Source organism: Pleurodeles waltl, chromosome 4_1, assembly GCF_031143425.1.
Source record: "Pleurodeles waltl isolate 20211129_DDA chromosome 4_1, aPleWal1.hap1.20221129, whole genome shotgun sequence".
Taxonomy (NCBI): Eukaryota; Metazoa; Chordata; class Amphibia; order Caudata; family Salamandridae; genus Pleurodeles; species Pleurodeles waltl.
Window position 1 is genome coordinate 937,591,420 of NC_090442.1, and position 18,704 is coordinate 937,610,123.

At 42.7% G+C, this 18,704-nt stretch overlaps 1 protein-coding gene across 1 annotated transcript in view; it reads right to left on the reverse strand.

The window, feature by feature from the left end:
• The window catches only part of IL17REL (interleukin 17 receptor E like), a 600,388-nt gene that overhangs the window by 439,069 nt on the left and 142,615 nt on the right, over nucleotides 1–18,704 (reverse strand). The window contains exon 3 of the mRNA XM_069229705.1: nucleotides 12,393–12,542. Coding sequence (XP_069085806.1) covers nucleotides 12,393–12,542 — 150 coding nt within the window. The remainder of the gene's footprint in view (nucleotides 1–12,392; nucleotides 12,543–18,704) is intronic.

Below are 18,704 nucleotides of genomic sequence, written 5' to 3' on the forward strand. Positions count from 1 at the left end.
GGCCATCTTTGGAGTCTTGTTTGTTATGAAACTCCCTCATTTCCTTATTTACTTCAATATACTCAATAGAACATTATTTAAGTTTTCCACTTTGATTCCATCAAGATGGCATTCAGATGTGCTACACTTCTGGCATAAATTCAGAATGTTGGCATTCTAGCTGCACAATAGAACACTCTAGTAAAGCTGCTAACAATCGGGGAGTTAACTGGCAGTCTGCTGCTGGTGCTGAAAGTGCATATTTCAGTCTGAATGTTAGAATGTTTAATAAAATAGAAGAGGAAGATATTTGAGAACTCACTTAAAACATGCCCCAGTTTTTCTTTCTACAGCCCTAACCATAATTTATATGACAAATTGGACCCCCACATTTTGTTCCCTCCCAAATTAAATGTTTTAAAAGTAGGACTGTTAGCGCTCTAATTGTTCTTTAGAACACTCTGGGAGGATGCAGTAGAACACAGGGGAATCAACTGAAAGGCTGCTCCTGTAGGAAGTGCATGTTTTAATGAGAACGTCAGATTTCATTCTCATGTGTCTGAGAAAGATAGTGTGAATTGACAGAAAATATGCTCTCATTTTAGCTTCTGGAGCACCTTCCATAACCTACGGGAAAATCATGAGAAAACAGTTTTCTCTCAACATGATTCATGAAATCCTAGCAGAAGGCTTTTTCACAGAGTAAAATCACCTTAGAACACACCACAATTCCTAAAATTAGTATGGGATCATCAACTAATTATTTATATTGTAACTCAAATCTGTTATCACCCTTTATATGTTCTCTTTTTTTGTGACCCTCAAAACCTACCATTCACCACAATGCACTTAAATGGGGTGCTAATATGTATATTGGTCCCAAGATGGGTGTCAGCACTTCCTGGTTGAAGTGCTGACAGCCAATCAGATCTCACCATGAGATCTGTGCTTAGGCTCCAGCCATATATCTATATTTCTTATTCCTTTAATGACTCCAAAACTACTGAACAGATCTACACAAAATAACAAAAAGCACGATCTGCGTACCAAGATCCACTTTCCTCCCAAATGTGGTGTAATTCCGTGCAGTGGTTCGGGCTGCAGTGTGTCTAAAGACCCTGTGGGAAAATGCATGAGGAACAGATGTTTTTCCCAGCCGCTGCTCATTGGATCACCCCAAAACTTTCAACACAGCAGCTAAACTGACTATCATATTGATTTTGAAAAATTCGTGAAGATTCGTCAAACAGCATCAAAGTTATTGGCAATACCTAAAACACTTTTCCTATGAAAACTAGCTCCTGACTATACCTAACGTCGACCGCCAGTAGGTTTTAGATAGATAGATAGATAGAATATCTTTGGCATTGCTTGACAAATCTTCCTAACATTTTCCTAACACATTTGACAGTCACGCCAGCTGTTGTTTGAAACAGTTCTGGGTGATCCGTCAAGTGGGGGGGGCGAAAAAAAGGAGGATCAAAAAAGGAGTCATTTTCATGTTAATTCCCATAGGGATTTTGAACAGTGATAGCGCCCGAACCACTGAACAGAATTATACCAAATTTGACAAAAAGGTAGCTCTTGGTCTAAAAAGAGCCTTTTTTGTTATTTGCTGTAAAACCTACTGGAGGTCGCCAGAAAGTAGTTATAGTTAGGACCTAGTTTTCATAGACCTTTTGGCTATATCTTTGGCACCATTAGACGAATCTTCATGAGTTTTTTCAAAATAAGTGTCAAGTTGGGGCTTGTTGTGCATGGTAAGTTTTGCAGTGATCCGTCCAGCGGGGGCTGAGAAAAAGGGGGGGCAAAATGCTAATGTTAATTCCCTTAGGGAGTTTGAACATGACTGCAGCCGGAACCGCTTGGCGGAATTACACCAAATTCAGCAGAAAGGTAGCTTTTGATCCAGAAAGCAGCTTTTTGCTATTTGGTGTACATCCATTTAGTAGTTTTCAAGATTTTGAAGAAAATCCAAATGTGTACATCTAGAAGCGCAATTATTTTGCAAATAGTTCAATCTCATGCAGAGATTTGATTGGTTGCCAAAACTTCAACCAGGAAGTGTTGGCAGCCATTTGGGACTCAGCTTCAGCCAAGTCCCAAAAAAAGAAAAGTAAAGAAAAAAGAAAAGGGGGCAGGGTACAAATACCCTACCCCCCTAGGCTTGGTCCTGTGGTTCCCCCTTGGACTCCGCTAGGGCAAAAAAGCTTTTTTTTTAATTCACAGTGAATTTCAAAACATTCACAAATGTTATACTTGTAGCCCCCGGGTGGGCCAGGTCCTGGGGTCATGGCAAGTTTATTTTAGAAAATGGAGGGGCTGCATGGGGCTCCCTCCAAGGCTTTATAATGATCCGGGGACGACCACCTCCCTGGGGCATAAGCCAATATTAGGTGGTGGGGCCTCGCAGACCCCCCTGGGCCCCAGAGACCACCACCTCCCTGGGGCTAAAATAAACACTAACGAGGGGGTCTGCACAGACCCCTGGTTAAAGGGACCACCACCTCCCCTGGGCCAATCATTTGTTTAAAAAGAAGGAGAGAGGGTCACGTGTCCCATCCCCTAGGCCATATACGGCCTCAGGGACCACCACCTATCCAGGGCCGGCCCGTGCAGAGCAAAGGAGGGGGGCTGCTTGGCCCCCCCATCTGGAGTCATATATGGCCCTGGGGACTGCCACCCCCAGGGCCTTCTCCTGATATCTCCTGAGGTGCCCATTCTGGGGAGATAGCTTTTTGCTTTTGTTTGGCTGGAGCTCCTGCATGGAACATGGAGCTGCATTTCCACAGGAGGCAGGGATCTGGCTGCGACTGCAGGGACTTTGAGGCTCCCCCCCACAGTCCTCAACTTTTTATAAAAGAATGAATGAATGCTGCCCTGCGTATTTATTTCAAATAAATACGCAAGGCAGGATTCATTCTGGCACGGTGCTCATGTCACAGAAATGAGACCTCAACAGAAAGCACTTACAGATATAAACAAAGTATGTTCCCAAGTTGAAGCTTCACATCTGTGATGTACTAAATCATCCTAATTTCTTGCGCATGGTCAAGGCAAAGCAAGTGTTTTTTTACAGCATTTTCACTGTGAAAAGTTACCTGTAATCCTTGATGGAGGCGTTTGCATCCTTGCTTTTCTTGAGTGCAATATCCCATATAGTGACTGTGACGAATGGGTTCTTTCTTGTCATCTGCTGCTGAGACCAGAGATTGTGTTATATGTTTTAAAAACTACAAGTATGTGAAATGGCCTAGAAGCTCCACCCTTCTGGCCCCACCCATATACATTAGTGATATGGAATGTCTTCCCCCCATTTTCCCAGGAAGATGGACATCTTACTAAAAAGAACCTCGTCTGAGCGTGTTTCTTGATGATTTTGGAGATGCATTCTTGATGTACAGGAATATGATAACATCTCCAGCAAACAAAAAAGCACTTCATAAGTGCTGTGGGGTAGGCCACAGGGCCTGGCCATAGGCCAGGCCCCACAGTCAAACCCTGCTGCCCACGGCCAAAGATCATTCATGGCGCAGGTTTAGGTGGTTATAGGGGGTTGGCGGTGGTTGAATTAATGTAAAGTAATTCAAATTACTTTACGTTAAAAACATAGAAATTAACTGAAAAAAACAAAGGTTACAGTGACGTTATAGTTAGGAAATAGAATGAACCATGGAAATGTACTTAAAAACCAAAGGTTACAGGGACGTTATAGTTAGGTTCTGAATTTTACTCGTACTAAACCATAGAAATTCAGCAGTTATAATTAGAGTTATTTCAAGTAACTATAACTCGTACCTAAGGTAACTTTATCTCGTGCCCTCATCATGCATAGTTACTTATCAATAATTTTACTGCAAATGTTGCAGTGATAATATCAAAGATGCCATAGAAGATGTCATCAATGATATAATATGTAGAATAATTAGCTATGCATGACGATGGCGCGAGTTATAGTTACCTTACGGAGATATAGTTACTTGAAGTAACTAACTATAAATGCTGAATTTCACTGTTATTTTATGAGTAAATACAAAACCTAACTATAACGTCCCTGTAACCCTTGTTTTTTTTCTGGGAATTTCAATGTTTTTTTAATGTAAAGTAATTTTAATTACTATATGTTAATCCAACCACCAAAGCGCACAGCCTTTGGCTGTGGGCAGAGGGTGTTGATCATAGGGCCTGTCAGTGGATCTGTGAGTGGTTGCATGAGTGTCTGAGTGGGTCTGAAAGTGGGTGCGTGAGTCTATGAGTGGGTCGGAGTGGGTGCATGAGTGTTTGAGTGGGTGTGTGAGTGGGCACATGAGTCTCTGAGTGCGTGTAAGAGTGAATTAATTAGTGTATGAATGATTCTGTGAATGTCTTTTTTGCATATTCTCAAATATTCTTGAATATGCCACATGGTGAAGAAAAATCATTTTAAACCCATAATTTGAACCTAAAACACCTCCCTAGTGGTTCTGTGCTCTTACGCGGGTGTCAATGTTAGCAATTGCAAAATATCATCCTGACCCCTCATACCACTTAGCAGTTTTATTTTCAGCCCTGGGGATCCTCGCCCATAGCATAAAATAATGGCAGCAACTTTCTAGTCAGGTTCTGGCCAGTGAATTACAGTGTTTCTATTCTCAGCCAGATATTTACGAATTTGGATTGTCCTTAATTTCTCATAAACCACTGAATGGATTTACACCAAAACCAAAAGTACAATATGCGTACTAAAAGCTAGCTTTCTGCCAAATGTGGTGTAAATCCATCCAGTGGGTTTGGTTGTAGTGGTGTTCAAAGGTCCTATGAGAATTAAAATGGGAAAAGCAACTTTTCTGACCCCCCCTTTTTCTCTGCCCCTGCTTGGCGGATCACTCCAAAACTTTCTGTGTGCAACAAGAATCACTGGGGCACTTTTTTTTTTAGAAACCTTTGTGAAGATTCATCAAACGGTGCCAAAGATATAGGCAAGTCCCAAAAAAATGTTTCTATGGAAGCAAGGTCCTAACTATAACTACCTACTGGCGACCGCCAGTAGGATATCTATATATATATATATATATTTTTTTATATATATATATATATATATATATAAATATATATATATTTATATATATATTCACTGAAAGTTGGATGCTGTAAACACCCTCACCCTCCCTAGTGGTTCGGTATGCGTACCCCGGCGTCACTGTTAGCTATTGCATTGATAACCCACCAATTCAATTCACAGTGGAAAAATGAGCCACTTCAGCCGCTACTTATTTGGCAGGAAATCAAAAGTTTTGTTTTTCTGTCATTAATGATGCATTTGAGATGTCATCACTATCAGTGATGTCATAAATGATGTAATAGCACATACCATAAGTGATGTCATATGTGAGATCATAAGCAGTGCATGGTGGGGGCACAAATTATAGTTAGTGCTGATAACTATAACTGCTGACTTTTTATGTTTTTTTAGTTCAAAACATTAATGTTGTTATTGACAAATTCATCTAGCTAGAATGTTACTTTAGCTTTTGTTTTTTTCAATGAATTTCAGTTTTTAAGCAATTTTTTATTACATCTAACTATAATGTTACTTTAACCGTTGGGTTATTTAATGCTATTCTATACTAGAGTAGTGAATAAAAGATGGTTGGATTTTTTTTCACGTGATTGCTCTCACCAGTTGCTGGTAGGAGCCAGATGCACAATCCTCTGCATGAACACAGAGGGGGCTGTACTTTCTGTTCAGCTCTTGCAAACCACTCGCAAGATCGTACATTTAGAATTAAGTTAATTACAGTATTGTGCTGTAATTGTGAACAAAATAGAACATTGTGCATGTTAGTTAAGGCGGAAGAATTATTTTTTTGTACTGTTCTACAGAATATATAAAAAATATTTTTTTACGGTCTCCACTATGACTTCTCTCTGAGATGACAGGTGTGTTTGGTAGTTAATGGAGAAGGACTGCCTGTTCCTGTCAGACCTCTCTCTGACATGACATGTGTGCGTATTATGGTGTATACATAGACTGGCTTCTCCTGTCAGACCTCTCTCTCAGATTACATGTGTGCATTGCAGGGTGTGTGTAGTAGGGTGTGGGAAGAGATACTGGCCTCTCTGCTGAGACATCTCCCTCAGATGATGGGTGTGCATAGTAGTGAGTGGAGAGAGACTGCCCTTTCTTTTCAGGGCTCTCTCTCTGAGATGACAGGTGTACATAGTAGTGAGTGGAGATGGACTGCCCTTTCCTGTCAGACCTCTCTTTGAGATTAGAGATGTGCATATTAAGGTGTGTGCATCGACGGGTCTCTCTTTTCAGACCTCTCTCTCAGAAGATGAGTGTGTGTAGTAGGCTGGGTGGAACGAGACTGGCCTCCCCACTGAGACCTCTCTCTTAGATGATGGCTGTGCATAGAATGCTCTGTACAGAAAATCTCCTACTAAAATCCCTCTCTCTGATAATGGGTGTGCATTGTAGGGTGTGGGAAGAAACTGTACTCTCAACTCTTACCAAGCCAGTGGCCATAAATAGTAGGAACTAATAAACACCATCTCTAGTAAGAGTCCTTCCCACAGTAGCATTTGTGCATACTTAAATGTGTATTCAAAGATCACCTACTCCTTTCTACTTTTCACGATCCCACAAGAGTCTTGCAAGACCATAACTTTAAAAAAAAAAAAGAATTAACCTTCTACTCAACACAGTACTTATCTTTCACACACTTGCTCTCAATAACAAGTTATTGAGAACTCACATGATCCTTTTTACTATTTAAAATTTTGCAAGAGTCCCATGAGATCACAAAAATTAGTTAAAAACATTATCCATTTATTATCTTCACAGTGGTTATCCCTTAAATACCTCCTTGCTAAATCTAGGGGTACAGCATGTCCATCTTCTGCCACCTTATACTTTTTTACTTCATTTCCACAAATCTCCAGTTTTTCATCGTAACTGGTAATGAGTGCCATTTCATTCCTAGCATTCCAACAACCAGTCAATCAGAGCACTTGATCTACCCGGACTCACAGGAGCTTCCTGCTCCCATGAGAGCATGAAGGCTCACAGGAAAACCAACCTCTCGACCAATCACACGCCTTCATTTTTGATTTTGCACTCTTGAGGGAGGCTTGTGAGACTCTTGCCAGCCCAACTACAAAAGTTTACAATTATCTTTTTATTTCACAAAACCTACTGAACGTATTTACACCACATCACAAAAAGCACAATCTGCCGCCCAAGATCGAGCTCACTGCCAAATTTGGTGTAATTCAGTTCATCAGTTTTTGCTAACACCTGTCTTAAAGAAGTCTAATGAAAATGCATGGAAACTTTATGTTTTGGTACCCCCTTTCTTCTTGGCCTCTGCTTGACAAATCACCCAAAAACTTTCCAGGAAAGAGCTGAGGTGGATGCACTTTTTTTTGGAAAGTTTTGTTAAGATTCGTCTAACGGGGCCAAAATTGTTAGCAAACCAAAAACCACTACATCTTTGGAAAAGCAGACCTAACTATAGCTATTTACTGGCGACTGCCAGTAGGTAATATATATGTACCAAGAGCGGTTGCCAGTGACTTAATGCAAGCATCCTCCCATCAGCTTTTGTGTGTTTGTATATATCTGAGCTGCCAACAACTGATTACAAAAAATGCCTAAAAACAAATTATTAACACAAATGTTGATTTACAAGTAGATGTCCGATATATTTATTGGAGAATATCCCTTTATATTGATTCTTGGGTCAGTCCCGCCTTGGCTTATTAAATTGCTCAACACCCACTAAGGGAAGTGGATTAGAAATCCTACATCCCTAGCTGAGGCCCTGGGGAACTATCTTTGTTTCAGAGCTTTCAGGGCACATTCTCTGCAATGCCGGAGAGAAATATTCATTTACAGGCGTCATATTTGTTTGTGTGTGACTTCTTGCAGTTATATAGACAATTTGACCTCAGCTACCCAGTTTTAAAGTACAGTTTTCAGGATTATATGTAAATACGGCGCTCATATTTTTGGTGCTGTTAGTAAGAGTTAAATAGGTTTTGTGAAGTCTGAAGATTGAAGAGGGAATTTAAAACTGCATACTTCTTTCAACTATCTTGAATATGCCGCAGAGAGAAATGCTTTTCACGAAAAAGGAGAATAGCCACAGTAAGGGAAACAACAGTATATGGGACTTAATAGAATCTAAATAGTTTGTGTCCAGAAGAGACAAATCCACGACATATTTTTGGTAAAATCACAAGCAATGCATATGATTTCTATTAAGACTTAGAGTATCTGCATTTATGTTATGTGCATATTCTGCAATGGTAGCTCGGATCTGTCGCTCACAGCTCTCTATTAGGCTTTCCATATATAAAGGAACGTTGGTGATTGTAAAGCTACTTCTATCCAGATCAATGCAATCACGTGGGACAAAGTAAACTTGAGTCTAAAACTATGGATCGATGCTTTAATCCCCTTTGCGCTGTGCACATATTCTGACTTCTTCTGTGGAAGCAAAATGAAAGTCATTTGGCTGTAAGTGTGCATTACACTTGCAATTCCTGGTATTTGCACAGGAAACACTATGGTCCCCTAGAATCCACAGTGGTGGCACAGGGCTGGTTTTATACAGCATTTCCTTTTGCTGGAGGCAAGGAGGAACTGAAGGTCAGAAACACTGGGTGATTTGTAAAAAGATAAGTGCAAGGGCCCAAGATATTTCACAGGAGGTGACTGCACCTTGCTCCCACACCAGTACTGCCCAGTGCCACTGTTGCCTACTAAGCATCAAGCTCCAAGAAATGTATGTGACAATTTGAATTATGTCACCAAAGCCGTAAAAACAAACGTTACCACGTATTGTTCTTTTAAATTCAGTGTATATTGATTTTTAAATGATCTACTGGCGTGCTTTTCTTTATTGCAATAATTCTTTATTAAAATTCCAGGCGCTGAGCGCGAAATTATCACTGCAATGAACTGCAAATGTTTTACATGGAGCTTAATAGGAAAGCAAGCCATCAGCATCTCTGCTCGCTTCGAACACTGGAATTCCTTAACAGTCGAATAAAACCCCTTCTTAGAGAGCATGCCAAAATGAAACCTCAAATACTGGTGCACTGAAGTCCATCTACTGTAACCGATATCTACAGAGAGTATCTTCCACTGACAGTCTCCATAGACCCCAGCAGAAACCCTCCCACCAAGCCGGGGTATTCGCCCAAAATATCGCAAAAGTTTGGTCCGATGACAACGCCACCAGGACAAAGGTCTCTATGCGGCCCTGGAGTCCAACAGCACCTCTGCTGTGTAATCGGCAATAAGCACTTAGACATCAGGCCCCAATCCATCACTGCTCTCGGATGATATTTGTACTAATATCACAGTTACAATAAATGTCCCCAAAAAGACGTCCCAGGAAGGAGTGAGCCTCCCCCCATGTCATGTGGATCTGCATGGTGAAAGTGGGTCACCACGCCTCACTGTCTTCTCCCCAGTGCTCCATGGGGTAGCATAAATGGTTCCCATCCCTAGGTGTAGTATCTAGTTGACGGTTCATCCTATAAATGGTTCGTTCAGAGTCTGCAGTTTTTGCCAGGTCTGAAGCCAAGTAGCCGCATCAGAACCCGTTGGTTTTCTCCAATGACGGGCGACATAGAGTTCGGCAATAGTCAGCAGCACCGCCATCCACCATGTCCTGGGTTTGGCAGGAATATCACAGCAGATATATCATGTAAAAAAGCTAGTCAGTCAGAGATGGTAATCCGAACATCCTCCAGTTCACCCAGGATTGACCACACCTCCGACCAGTTGATCTCTTTTCTCAAAAATACTGGAGACATCATCACCATGCAGTCGATTGTCAGAAATAAGGGCTGGTTTTGAGAAATACGTCCTGGTGCAGTGCACTGACAAACATCTGCACAAATTAAACCCTGACCAGACATGACAAGACAGGGGGGTTATTTAGAATATGTTCTGCAATACACCAGCCTGCCAGGATGACGGAGGGCCTCTCCTCTACGTTTCTGTCAAAAATCAAGCACCCTTACTTAGAGATCCCTAACAAAAGGGATAATTTTGACAAAGTGCTTCAGCTGGTGCCACAGATGTAGTTTGAGCAAAATTGAAACGCCAGCTGATTAACAGGTCATGGATGGTCGGCATTTTTGTTTTTTGTTTTGTAGAAACAAGATTCCAATTCAGGGGTTATTTATGCATAAGAAAACAATCTCCGTGACAAACGTGGAGTTTTCTACCCTAGTAAGGGACCATTGTTCTATTTTTCTCTCTGTGAACACTGTGCTATTCACGAAGGCCCACCGTAAGAAGGGTATGCTTTTCATTGCTCTAAAGCTAGAAGATCTTTGGCAGTGAAGTTATTGGTGTAGGGGATGACGATGAATGGTCTGATATGTAAATCATATCAGCTCCCCGCCTCTAAATGAGATAGGCAGCACCACAAGCTTGGCAGTGCACTTTTTCCAACCTGCCGAACTCTAAATACATTATTTATACATCACCTTAGGTTGCAAATATAACCCCTAAGATCAACTCCTATGGTCTTCACATGAACTGCAACATTTAAAGTCCTGTAATGATTTTACTCTAAGTGGCGCATTACAGGTCATTTAGGCTGTCTGTCCAGATTCCTCATCCCTCAGTTCCCATACCAGAAACATAATTAACTCTCTGGACAGAAATACTCCAAATGGTGATATTTTGGTGAATTACATTGTAATCAGTGTTTCTGCACTGATTCCTGCACTTGCCTGATACTTCACCAATGGATTTCTGATGCTTCCAAGGGCCAAAGTCATAGGGTGTGGAATACTCCAGATCTCCAGAGTAAGGAGTTAACACGAATCTTTAAGTCCCGAAGGAGCTGAAAACCCCCAGTACCAGGCCCTCGGGATTACCACAGCACACGTACTGTGGTTGTAATTGTATGAATGTTAATCATATGAGTTCATTAGGGTCAGCTGTCATATCGTGTCAAATCCTCTAATGACACTTGCTTTGATGTCATCAGGGGAGCACAGAAGAGGGATATCTCTTCAGAAACCCTTTTCAAGTTGATGAAATTATGTCAATTGTAACCAGAAACACATCTTGCTAACTGCGTGAGATTATGGAAAATGGCACGGGGAGACCGAGGCCGCAATCTGAGAATACATTTAAACTAACATTTGGTTTGAAGTGCAATACATCATTCCAAGAATGAGTCTATCCAATTTGGGCACCACATCTCTTTGCATAAGTTGTATAGTGTGCACACCATTTGCAAGTTGCAGGATTTCACCCCTACACCACCACCCCATCCTTAGATGTGAATGAGAGACATACTCAAATGGGTGCTATTACTAAGACATAACTATTTATTCAAGCAATATGCCATTAGCAAATGAAATAGCATGATTCAAAATACATTTAACCACGATTCCTAAGTCCAGTGAAACAGTTCACAAATGTATTGTAGCTCGCAGATTCTTTCTATATACATCCCCTGCTGGGGCAGGCACCTGGTGCCAGCAATTCTCATTCCCACCTAGGGTTCTTAGGCAGATTATGTCAAACAAAATAATTTAAACATGTTTTCACCTCTGACTAGACTAGGTATGGAAAATACACATAGTTTGATACATAACATACAACTCCAAGTCATCGCATAATGCACCATCCCTGCCAGAGTAACTGTGGCCTGACCAGCTTCCAGGCGAAGACCCCATCCATAATCAACTCAAGGCAACCTAGGGTAGGTCTGAAAGGTCCAGGACCTCCACCTGCTCATTCCCCCGCCAGCAGGCCCTGTGCCCACCAATGTCATTACCCCATCAAGAGGTCAAAACCAGCCAATCAGTCCAATTTCTAGGGAAGCCCCATTCTCTTCTGCTCATATTTCTGTGTTCTCCAGGTGTGGGAGGGTGTGTGTTTCTGTATGATGCAGCACTGCCTCAGGGCAAAAGCTCCTGCTTATGGAGCAATTGATGGGCTCCCTCTGCTATGTACAGGGTACGCCAACTCATAGTGCGCTTACAGCATGCAAGTCGCAGGACTTCACCCCTACACCACCACCCCATCCTTAGAGATGAATGAAAGATATACTTATGTGGTATTACCAAGACGCTGCTATTTATCAAGCACCACGCCATTAGCAAATGAAATAGCATCCATACAGGAGCTAGCTATAAACGCAAGGAAACAAGGAAGACCACACCCATACATTATGCTCACTGATTGAGATTATGGAAAATGGCATTTGGGGAGACTGAGGCTGCAATCTGAGAAAACGTTTAAACTAACATTTGCTTATAAGTGCACTACATTATTCCAAGAATGCCCTGTGCCAGTTGGGTATCACATCTCTTTGCATAAATTATAAAACACATCTGTTTACAGTAAATTTGTTTGGCTTAAATTATTAGAGAAGCTTTGTTTGACATACCATCCAGATGCAATGTCCCTTTGACACTGAGGTGAAGAGAGCACCGTCTTATGCCTGTGCACTTCATGACTGTGGAAATCTTCATACTTTCCAAAACAGAACGGGACAAAGTAGAAGGGCCGTCCCGGCAAAAAAGACTGGAGAAATCAACTGTTAATGAAGAGAATGAGAAAATGCGTTATATTCAATCATTGACCTCAATCTATGAAAAAACTAGATAGCAATGTAGGTAAATATTTCAAGGACAAATAGCTCTCATGACCTAAGTAAACAAGGCAGTCCTTATTCCAATGCCTATGGAAATAATTTGGGTCTAAATTCAATTTATCATCAAAGTTGCATACTATGTTTTCTGGTACTGACACACATGCAGTGCTGATCTAGATGAGGAACAAGGAATCAATGCACATTAATGGTTATATAAAAACAACATCATGTACATAGGTGTGGGAATTTTCATTTGCATTTCACAGCATTAAAGATTCAGATTATTTGTATCCAAGTATTGAAACTGGAATTAGAACCCAGACGTTACATCAGTGAGCTTCCCTCTTTCTCAATTGTAGAGAAAGAAGACAGTGACCCCATAACGTGATAGGCTATCGTACAAAGAAAAAGGTATTCTTCCTGTAGCAAATTCACTTTTTCTGTGTGATTTACACAGGTTATTTGCCTACAGAGGGAATGAGTTTGGCTTGTATTACGATTCTGTTGGCTGTGACACTGGTATTCAGTGTTCTAAGGTATGTGTTCTTTTACTCCAAACATAATGCAACATTTGGCTATTTAACTTTCCAGTAAAGCCATAGTAAGTTGGCATGGGAAAATCACCAGTGTCATGGAAGTTAAATGTCATATGTGGGCAGTGGTATTTATTTACACCGATCCTGGAGTAACGACTTAGAGGTATAACTCCAGGGAACTCTATTATTTTCTGGCAGCACACAATTTTAAAACACTGCAGTAGTTCATGTCAGAGAAAATGCTCTGTGGTCTAGAGAAACCTACATTTTGGACATAATAAGTCAACCTTAGTTGTGCCCTCTAAGCCCGGAAGACTAAAGGCCAGATTTAGATCCTCCCGGAGGGATTACTCCGTCACAAACGTGATGGATATCCCATCTGCCTTTTTACTATCTCCATAGGATATCATGGGATTGTAATAAGGCGGATGGGAAATCCGTTGCGTTTGGCTTTTTTTTTTGTTTTTTAAATCTGTTGTTATTATTTTATATTACAACAACAGTAACAGTCGCAGATTAATGGATGAAGCCACAAGGGGAGTAGAGGGAGATCAAGGAGACCTTCACATGTTGGTGAATTGCACAATCATGCTACATAATACAGAGTAACCTTACAAATACATTTCACAGCAGATATTACAGTATTCATATATTATACATACAGGTAAGTTAGGTGGGTTTTATGTTGAGGAACGTGGAAAGGCACAGCACCAGGTGTGTTGGATCACGTGGTATGATTCAGCTATTTGGAAGTGGGAGTGTGTGATGGTTAACCTGGTTAAGGGTGAACAACTATGGATGTGAGTGGGGAGGAACCAACCTACAAGTAACCTCACTCCGCAGGATGCAAACAAAGCAAGTTCGCTATAGCTGGTGGGAACATCTCATTGTCTGTGTTATATGGGATTGTGCAGTTGTAGGATGGTATCTCTGAAGTGTTAAGTAGCCCCCTCACAGTGGGCGAATGTCATTTTTGGCCTCAATATTCACTACAAAGACATTGCAGCTCTTGCTCCTTGTGCACAGCAGCAGGCCCATTCCACGCAGGGATCACAGTACACTCGCTTCCGCCCTTGACCATTGTAGTACCATTTGGAGCTATTGGGAGGTACCTTGCGCTGCGGGTGCTTTCCATTGCATTGTTATTTGCCTTTCAAACAAAATAAAATGCTAAGTCAATAAACCTGTGGAGATATTTGTCCCCCTTGGTCCTGGGTTGGATTCCCAAGAGACATGATTGAGGGGTATGGGTCAGTGGATGTTCTGTTATTTTGAGAAGGCTATGCAGTAATTGTTTGCCACGTTTGATGCAGCAGGGGGTAGTACCACGCCATGTGGTAAAATCCTGCCTAAAACCAGTTTACATCTTGGGCAGTCAGGCACAGATGTAGGGAACATATGTTTAATGCCCTGGGGGATAGATATGCTTGATGTATATAGCTGAACTGGGTGAAGCAGAAGCTAGGATTATGGGAAACTACTTTTACCTGTTGGAGAGCTCTTGTCCATGTTTTCAGGGTTAAAGGTTGTGGGACAACAAAATTCCACCTGGTAAGCGTTCCTTCCATAGTCACATTAGTGCTCATGATTAAGGCTTCATATAATAGTGAGATGGCCCTTTTCTGGCCGATGCCCGACAGGAGCTTGTGGAGAATGGGCGATTGTGGTGGGTCCTCAAGTGTCCCACATCAATTGATGAATGGCATGATATGTTAGGAAATGTCCTGGGCCCAGGGAAGAAATGCCCATAACGTCCTCATAAGACATAAAGGATCAGTCATTGAAGAGGTCCCCTGTTGTCACCATCGCCGCCTATTTCCAAGGGGCTAAGTCATGACTCACAACCACGGCAGGTTTACCCGTTATTTGGGTTATAGGAATAATGAGTGAATATGGGGGAATGCAAGACTGCTCTGGCCGTTGGATTAGAGTATAAAGTGCAAATCAACTCTGAGAATCCTGGGCTGAAGCCCATTTGATGTTAGGTTGCACACAGGAATTCCCAGCTGAGAGTATCAAAAGCTTTTTTCAATATCTAGTGATACTGCAACCTGGTCATATGCAGCTCGTGGGGTATCATGGATTGTATGCAGAAGCCGCCTAATGTCAAGAAACGTGCTGCAACCTGGTAAGAATCTGGACTGATCTTCATAGACTAGTGTCTTGATCAGGGTGGAGGAGATTGTTCTCAAGGATCTTAACGGGTATCTTACAGTCAAGGTGGAGGAGGGATAGTACTACAATTAATGCCTCGCACTGCGATTCCGGGAGCTCTCCACGTACCAAAACCTCATTAACCACCTCCAACAGGGGTTGGCTAAGGAGCGTGGAGTATGTGGCGTAGTACGTAATCGGCAGGCCATCTGTGCCAGGCATTTTGTTCCTGGCTATTTGAGAAATGGCTTCTCACAGTTCTTGAGGTCAAATGAGTTCATTGAGGTCAGCTGTCTGTAAAGGGGAGAGCAGTGTCAGAGGAATATCTCCCAGGAATGTTTCCATATGCTTGTGGGGTGGTAGCCGAATTTACGATGTATAATATGGGATAATAGTAGCAGAAGGTGTAATTAATGGTGGTTTTCATGGTGGCCAAGGAGTGTCATGTAGTTTAATAGCTCCAATTAGAGTGTGCTGATGTTCTTCACAAATGGGCCATGCCAGCAGTCTTCCCAGGTGGTCACCCTCAGCGTGTAATCTAGGTAAATAATATCTATAGTCATGTCTGCACAATTGCGTTTCTGCCTCACTATGTCACTTTTGAAGCTCCCGCAGATGGGCTAGTTCAGTCATCCAGGCCGTGACCCCTCTCTCCAAGGGATGCAGCTCCCTCTCTAACAACATCAATTCCGCATGCATTGTGTGTCTCATTTCCCATGTAGCTGATAGGCAGTGACCCCTTACTACTGATTTATGAGCATCCCTCTCCGTGGTACGAAGGGCAGTGGATTCCCTATTATGTTCAAGGTATTGCGTGATACATACAGAGAACTCCCCTCTGAAGGGAGGATCTGTTAGTGCCTCAGTCTGCAAGTGCATGTGGGGATATTCGGGCATGGCCTGCCCCATTGTAGCTCCACTAGAAATGTGCAGTGGTCAGAGAGAATAGGGGCTAGGTACTCTGAATGCACAGTCAACCGTCCCAGGTAGATGGTGCCCAATATCAGATCTATCCTAGTGTGGAGGTCATGGGCCTGGTAGTAGAAGGAGTACTCATGATCTAAGGGGTGCCTGCTACGCCATAGATCATTGAGCCCCCTGTCCTTGAGCCTAGAACCAAAACATTTGGATGCTCTTCTGCTTGGCACCCCATGTAGTGGGTGAAAGACCGGTCAAGTTCTACATCTTGTTCACAATTAAAGTCTTCCCCTGTAGACAAGGGGCCTACAAGTCACAAAAGAGTGCAGGTGTGAGTGTTTCGAGGAATTCTCTGTTACTGGGTGCATGGACTCCCACCATCGTCAAGGGTATCCCACCCAAAAGTCCCTCCACAGCAATATATCAACTCCCAGCATCAGCATCTGCCTTGTACTGTTTCAATGTGCAAGGGGCCCCCTGTGCTAACCATAGTAGCATTTTTCAAGCAAACGCCAATGAGGATGTGCCATATACCTGCCTGCGCCATTCGGATTTGAGTTTCCAGAGCTCTCTGTCCATAAGGTGGGTCTCTTGTAATACAGAAAAGTGCATGCGGTGGCACTTGAGATATGCATGAATTTGGTAGCACTTAGTTGGTGTGCACTCATTGAGACAAAAAGCATGGAAAATATGTGATATAGGCTACATGACCATGACAGTCTCCACCCCCATCACCTGTACTTCGCATGTATGTTAGGCAAGTATCTCCCTGTAGTGAGACATCCCTCCCCCTCCCGCCCAGCTCCTCTGGCTCTGCAAAAACAAATTGGAGTTAAACATAACAATACTTAGCAAAACTCCAAGGCAGGTGACACACAGTCCTACCGCTGTATACCCCAATCCCACAATTTATGCAAAAGGAACAACATTTGGGGGTAAAACCTGTCCATGTGGAAGTCTCTGGTCGGGCTGTGGTAGGTCAGAAAGTGTTTTACCTCAGACCTTCAGCCCCTAATGAATGGGTCCACATCCAGTTCCCTTTACAAAAACTAAAGCATTTCACTCATGAATGGGCATATCAATGTGGCAGCTTGGGGCTTTACAACCACATATCCCCAGATACTCCTGTGTCACAAGTGGGGATGGAGACAGTGACTGGAAGGTATAACTTTGACGTACAGCGATGGTAGGAGTAGAGAAACAAATGTCAACCTTATAGCACTATTCAGATAGTGAAAACTTTTGCCCCCCCTGATGCACAAAGTCAGTAGGTGTATGGAACCACTGCGATCGGTGCAATGCTCAATATTCAGAGATCATCAGCTATGCAAGGGGTGATAACCAGGCCTTTAGTCATGTCTCCTGAGGATGCATGTGAGATCTCTGCATCTGAGCCAGAGTCTGAACGGTGATTTTCTGTAAGTATTGTGAAGGAATTTGTGGTGCAATGGGTGGTTTCCTGTAGCACCTTGGCTCGTTCCTCCGCTGCCTGAGATTTGGTAGGTTTAGCTTGTGATTGGTTGAATCAGTGGTGACGGGTGCGAAGAGTTAGCCAGTTGCCAGATGTTGGCTCCCCCATCAAGGGCTGGGCAATTCCTTTGGCGTGCATCCGTGTTCAGACATCCTCAGGCGTGGACAAGATGTGGATTATCTCGCAGTCTATTACCCAGAGCTGTGCAGGAAACATCAAGGCATATTTAATGTTGTGGTCGCAGAGACGCTGTTTAATCTTGGCGTAGGCTCCCCATAGCTGCTGCACCTCCACAGTGAAGTCCAGATACGCAATGATAGAAGCATCTTCAAATCGCCACGGCCCCTGGGCTTGAAACTGTTGTAAAATCAGGTGTTAATCGTGACAATTACGGAGATGGGCAATTAATGGGCATGATAACACTCCTGTTGGACGTGGTCAGACTTTTCCAGTTAATACATTGTCCGTCAGCCATTTTTTCATGAAAGGTTCAGCGCATTGACCCTCCACTCATTCAGGGAAACCCATAAAGCGAATATTGTTGCATCTGGAGTGCTCCTCCGCATCTTCCGCCCTGCAGTGCAGGGTTGCCACTTCTGCATTTCAAAGACTTCAATGGTGAGTCTCATGGTCCCAATAGAGGATTCTGCTTCCTCCACTTCATCGGTCAGTTTGCGGTGGTCAGCATGGAGAAGGCTGACATCTTGAGTCAATCTTGGTTTCCAATTATGGGTTAGTGTCTAGGTTAGCCTGCAGGATCTTTTCTAAATGAGTGGAGTGTGTATGAAGAGTAGCTTCTGATGCGGGGCTGCTGAGGTGTTATCTGTGCTAAGCGAGGAAGGAGATGGGTCCAGACGTACCTGCAGTGAAGGCTTGGTGATTTTAGGTTTTACCATCATGCTGTGATGCGCCCTGGTACTGTAACAGGGGGTGCAGATAGGTATTGTGCAAGAATCAGCTTTGGTGGGAAGCAGACTGAGTCCATGGTTAAGGACGCATTTTGGAGCGGAGCTCTGCGACTGGCAA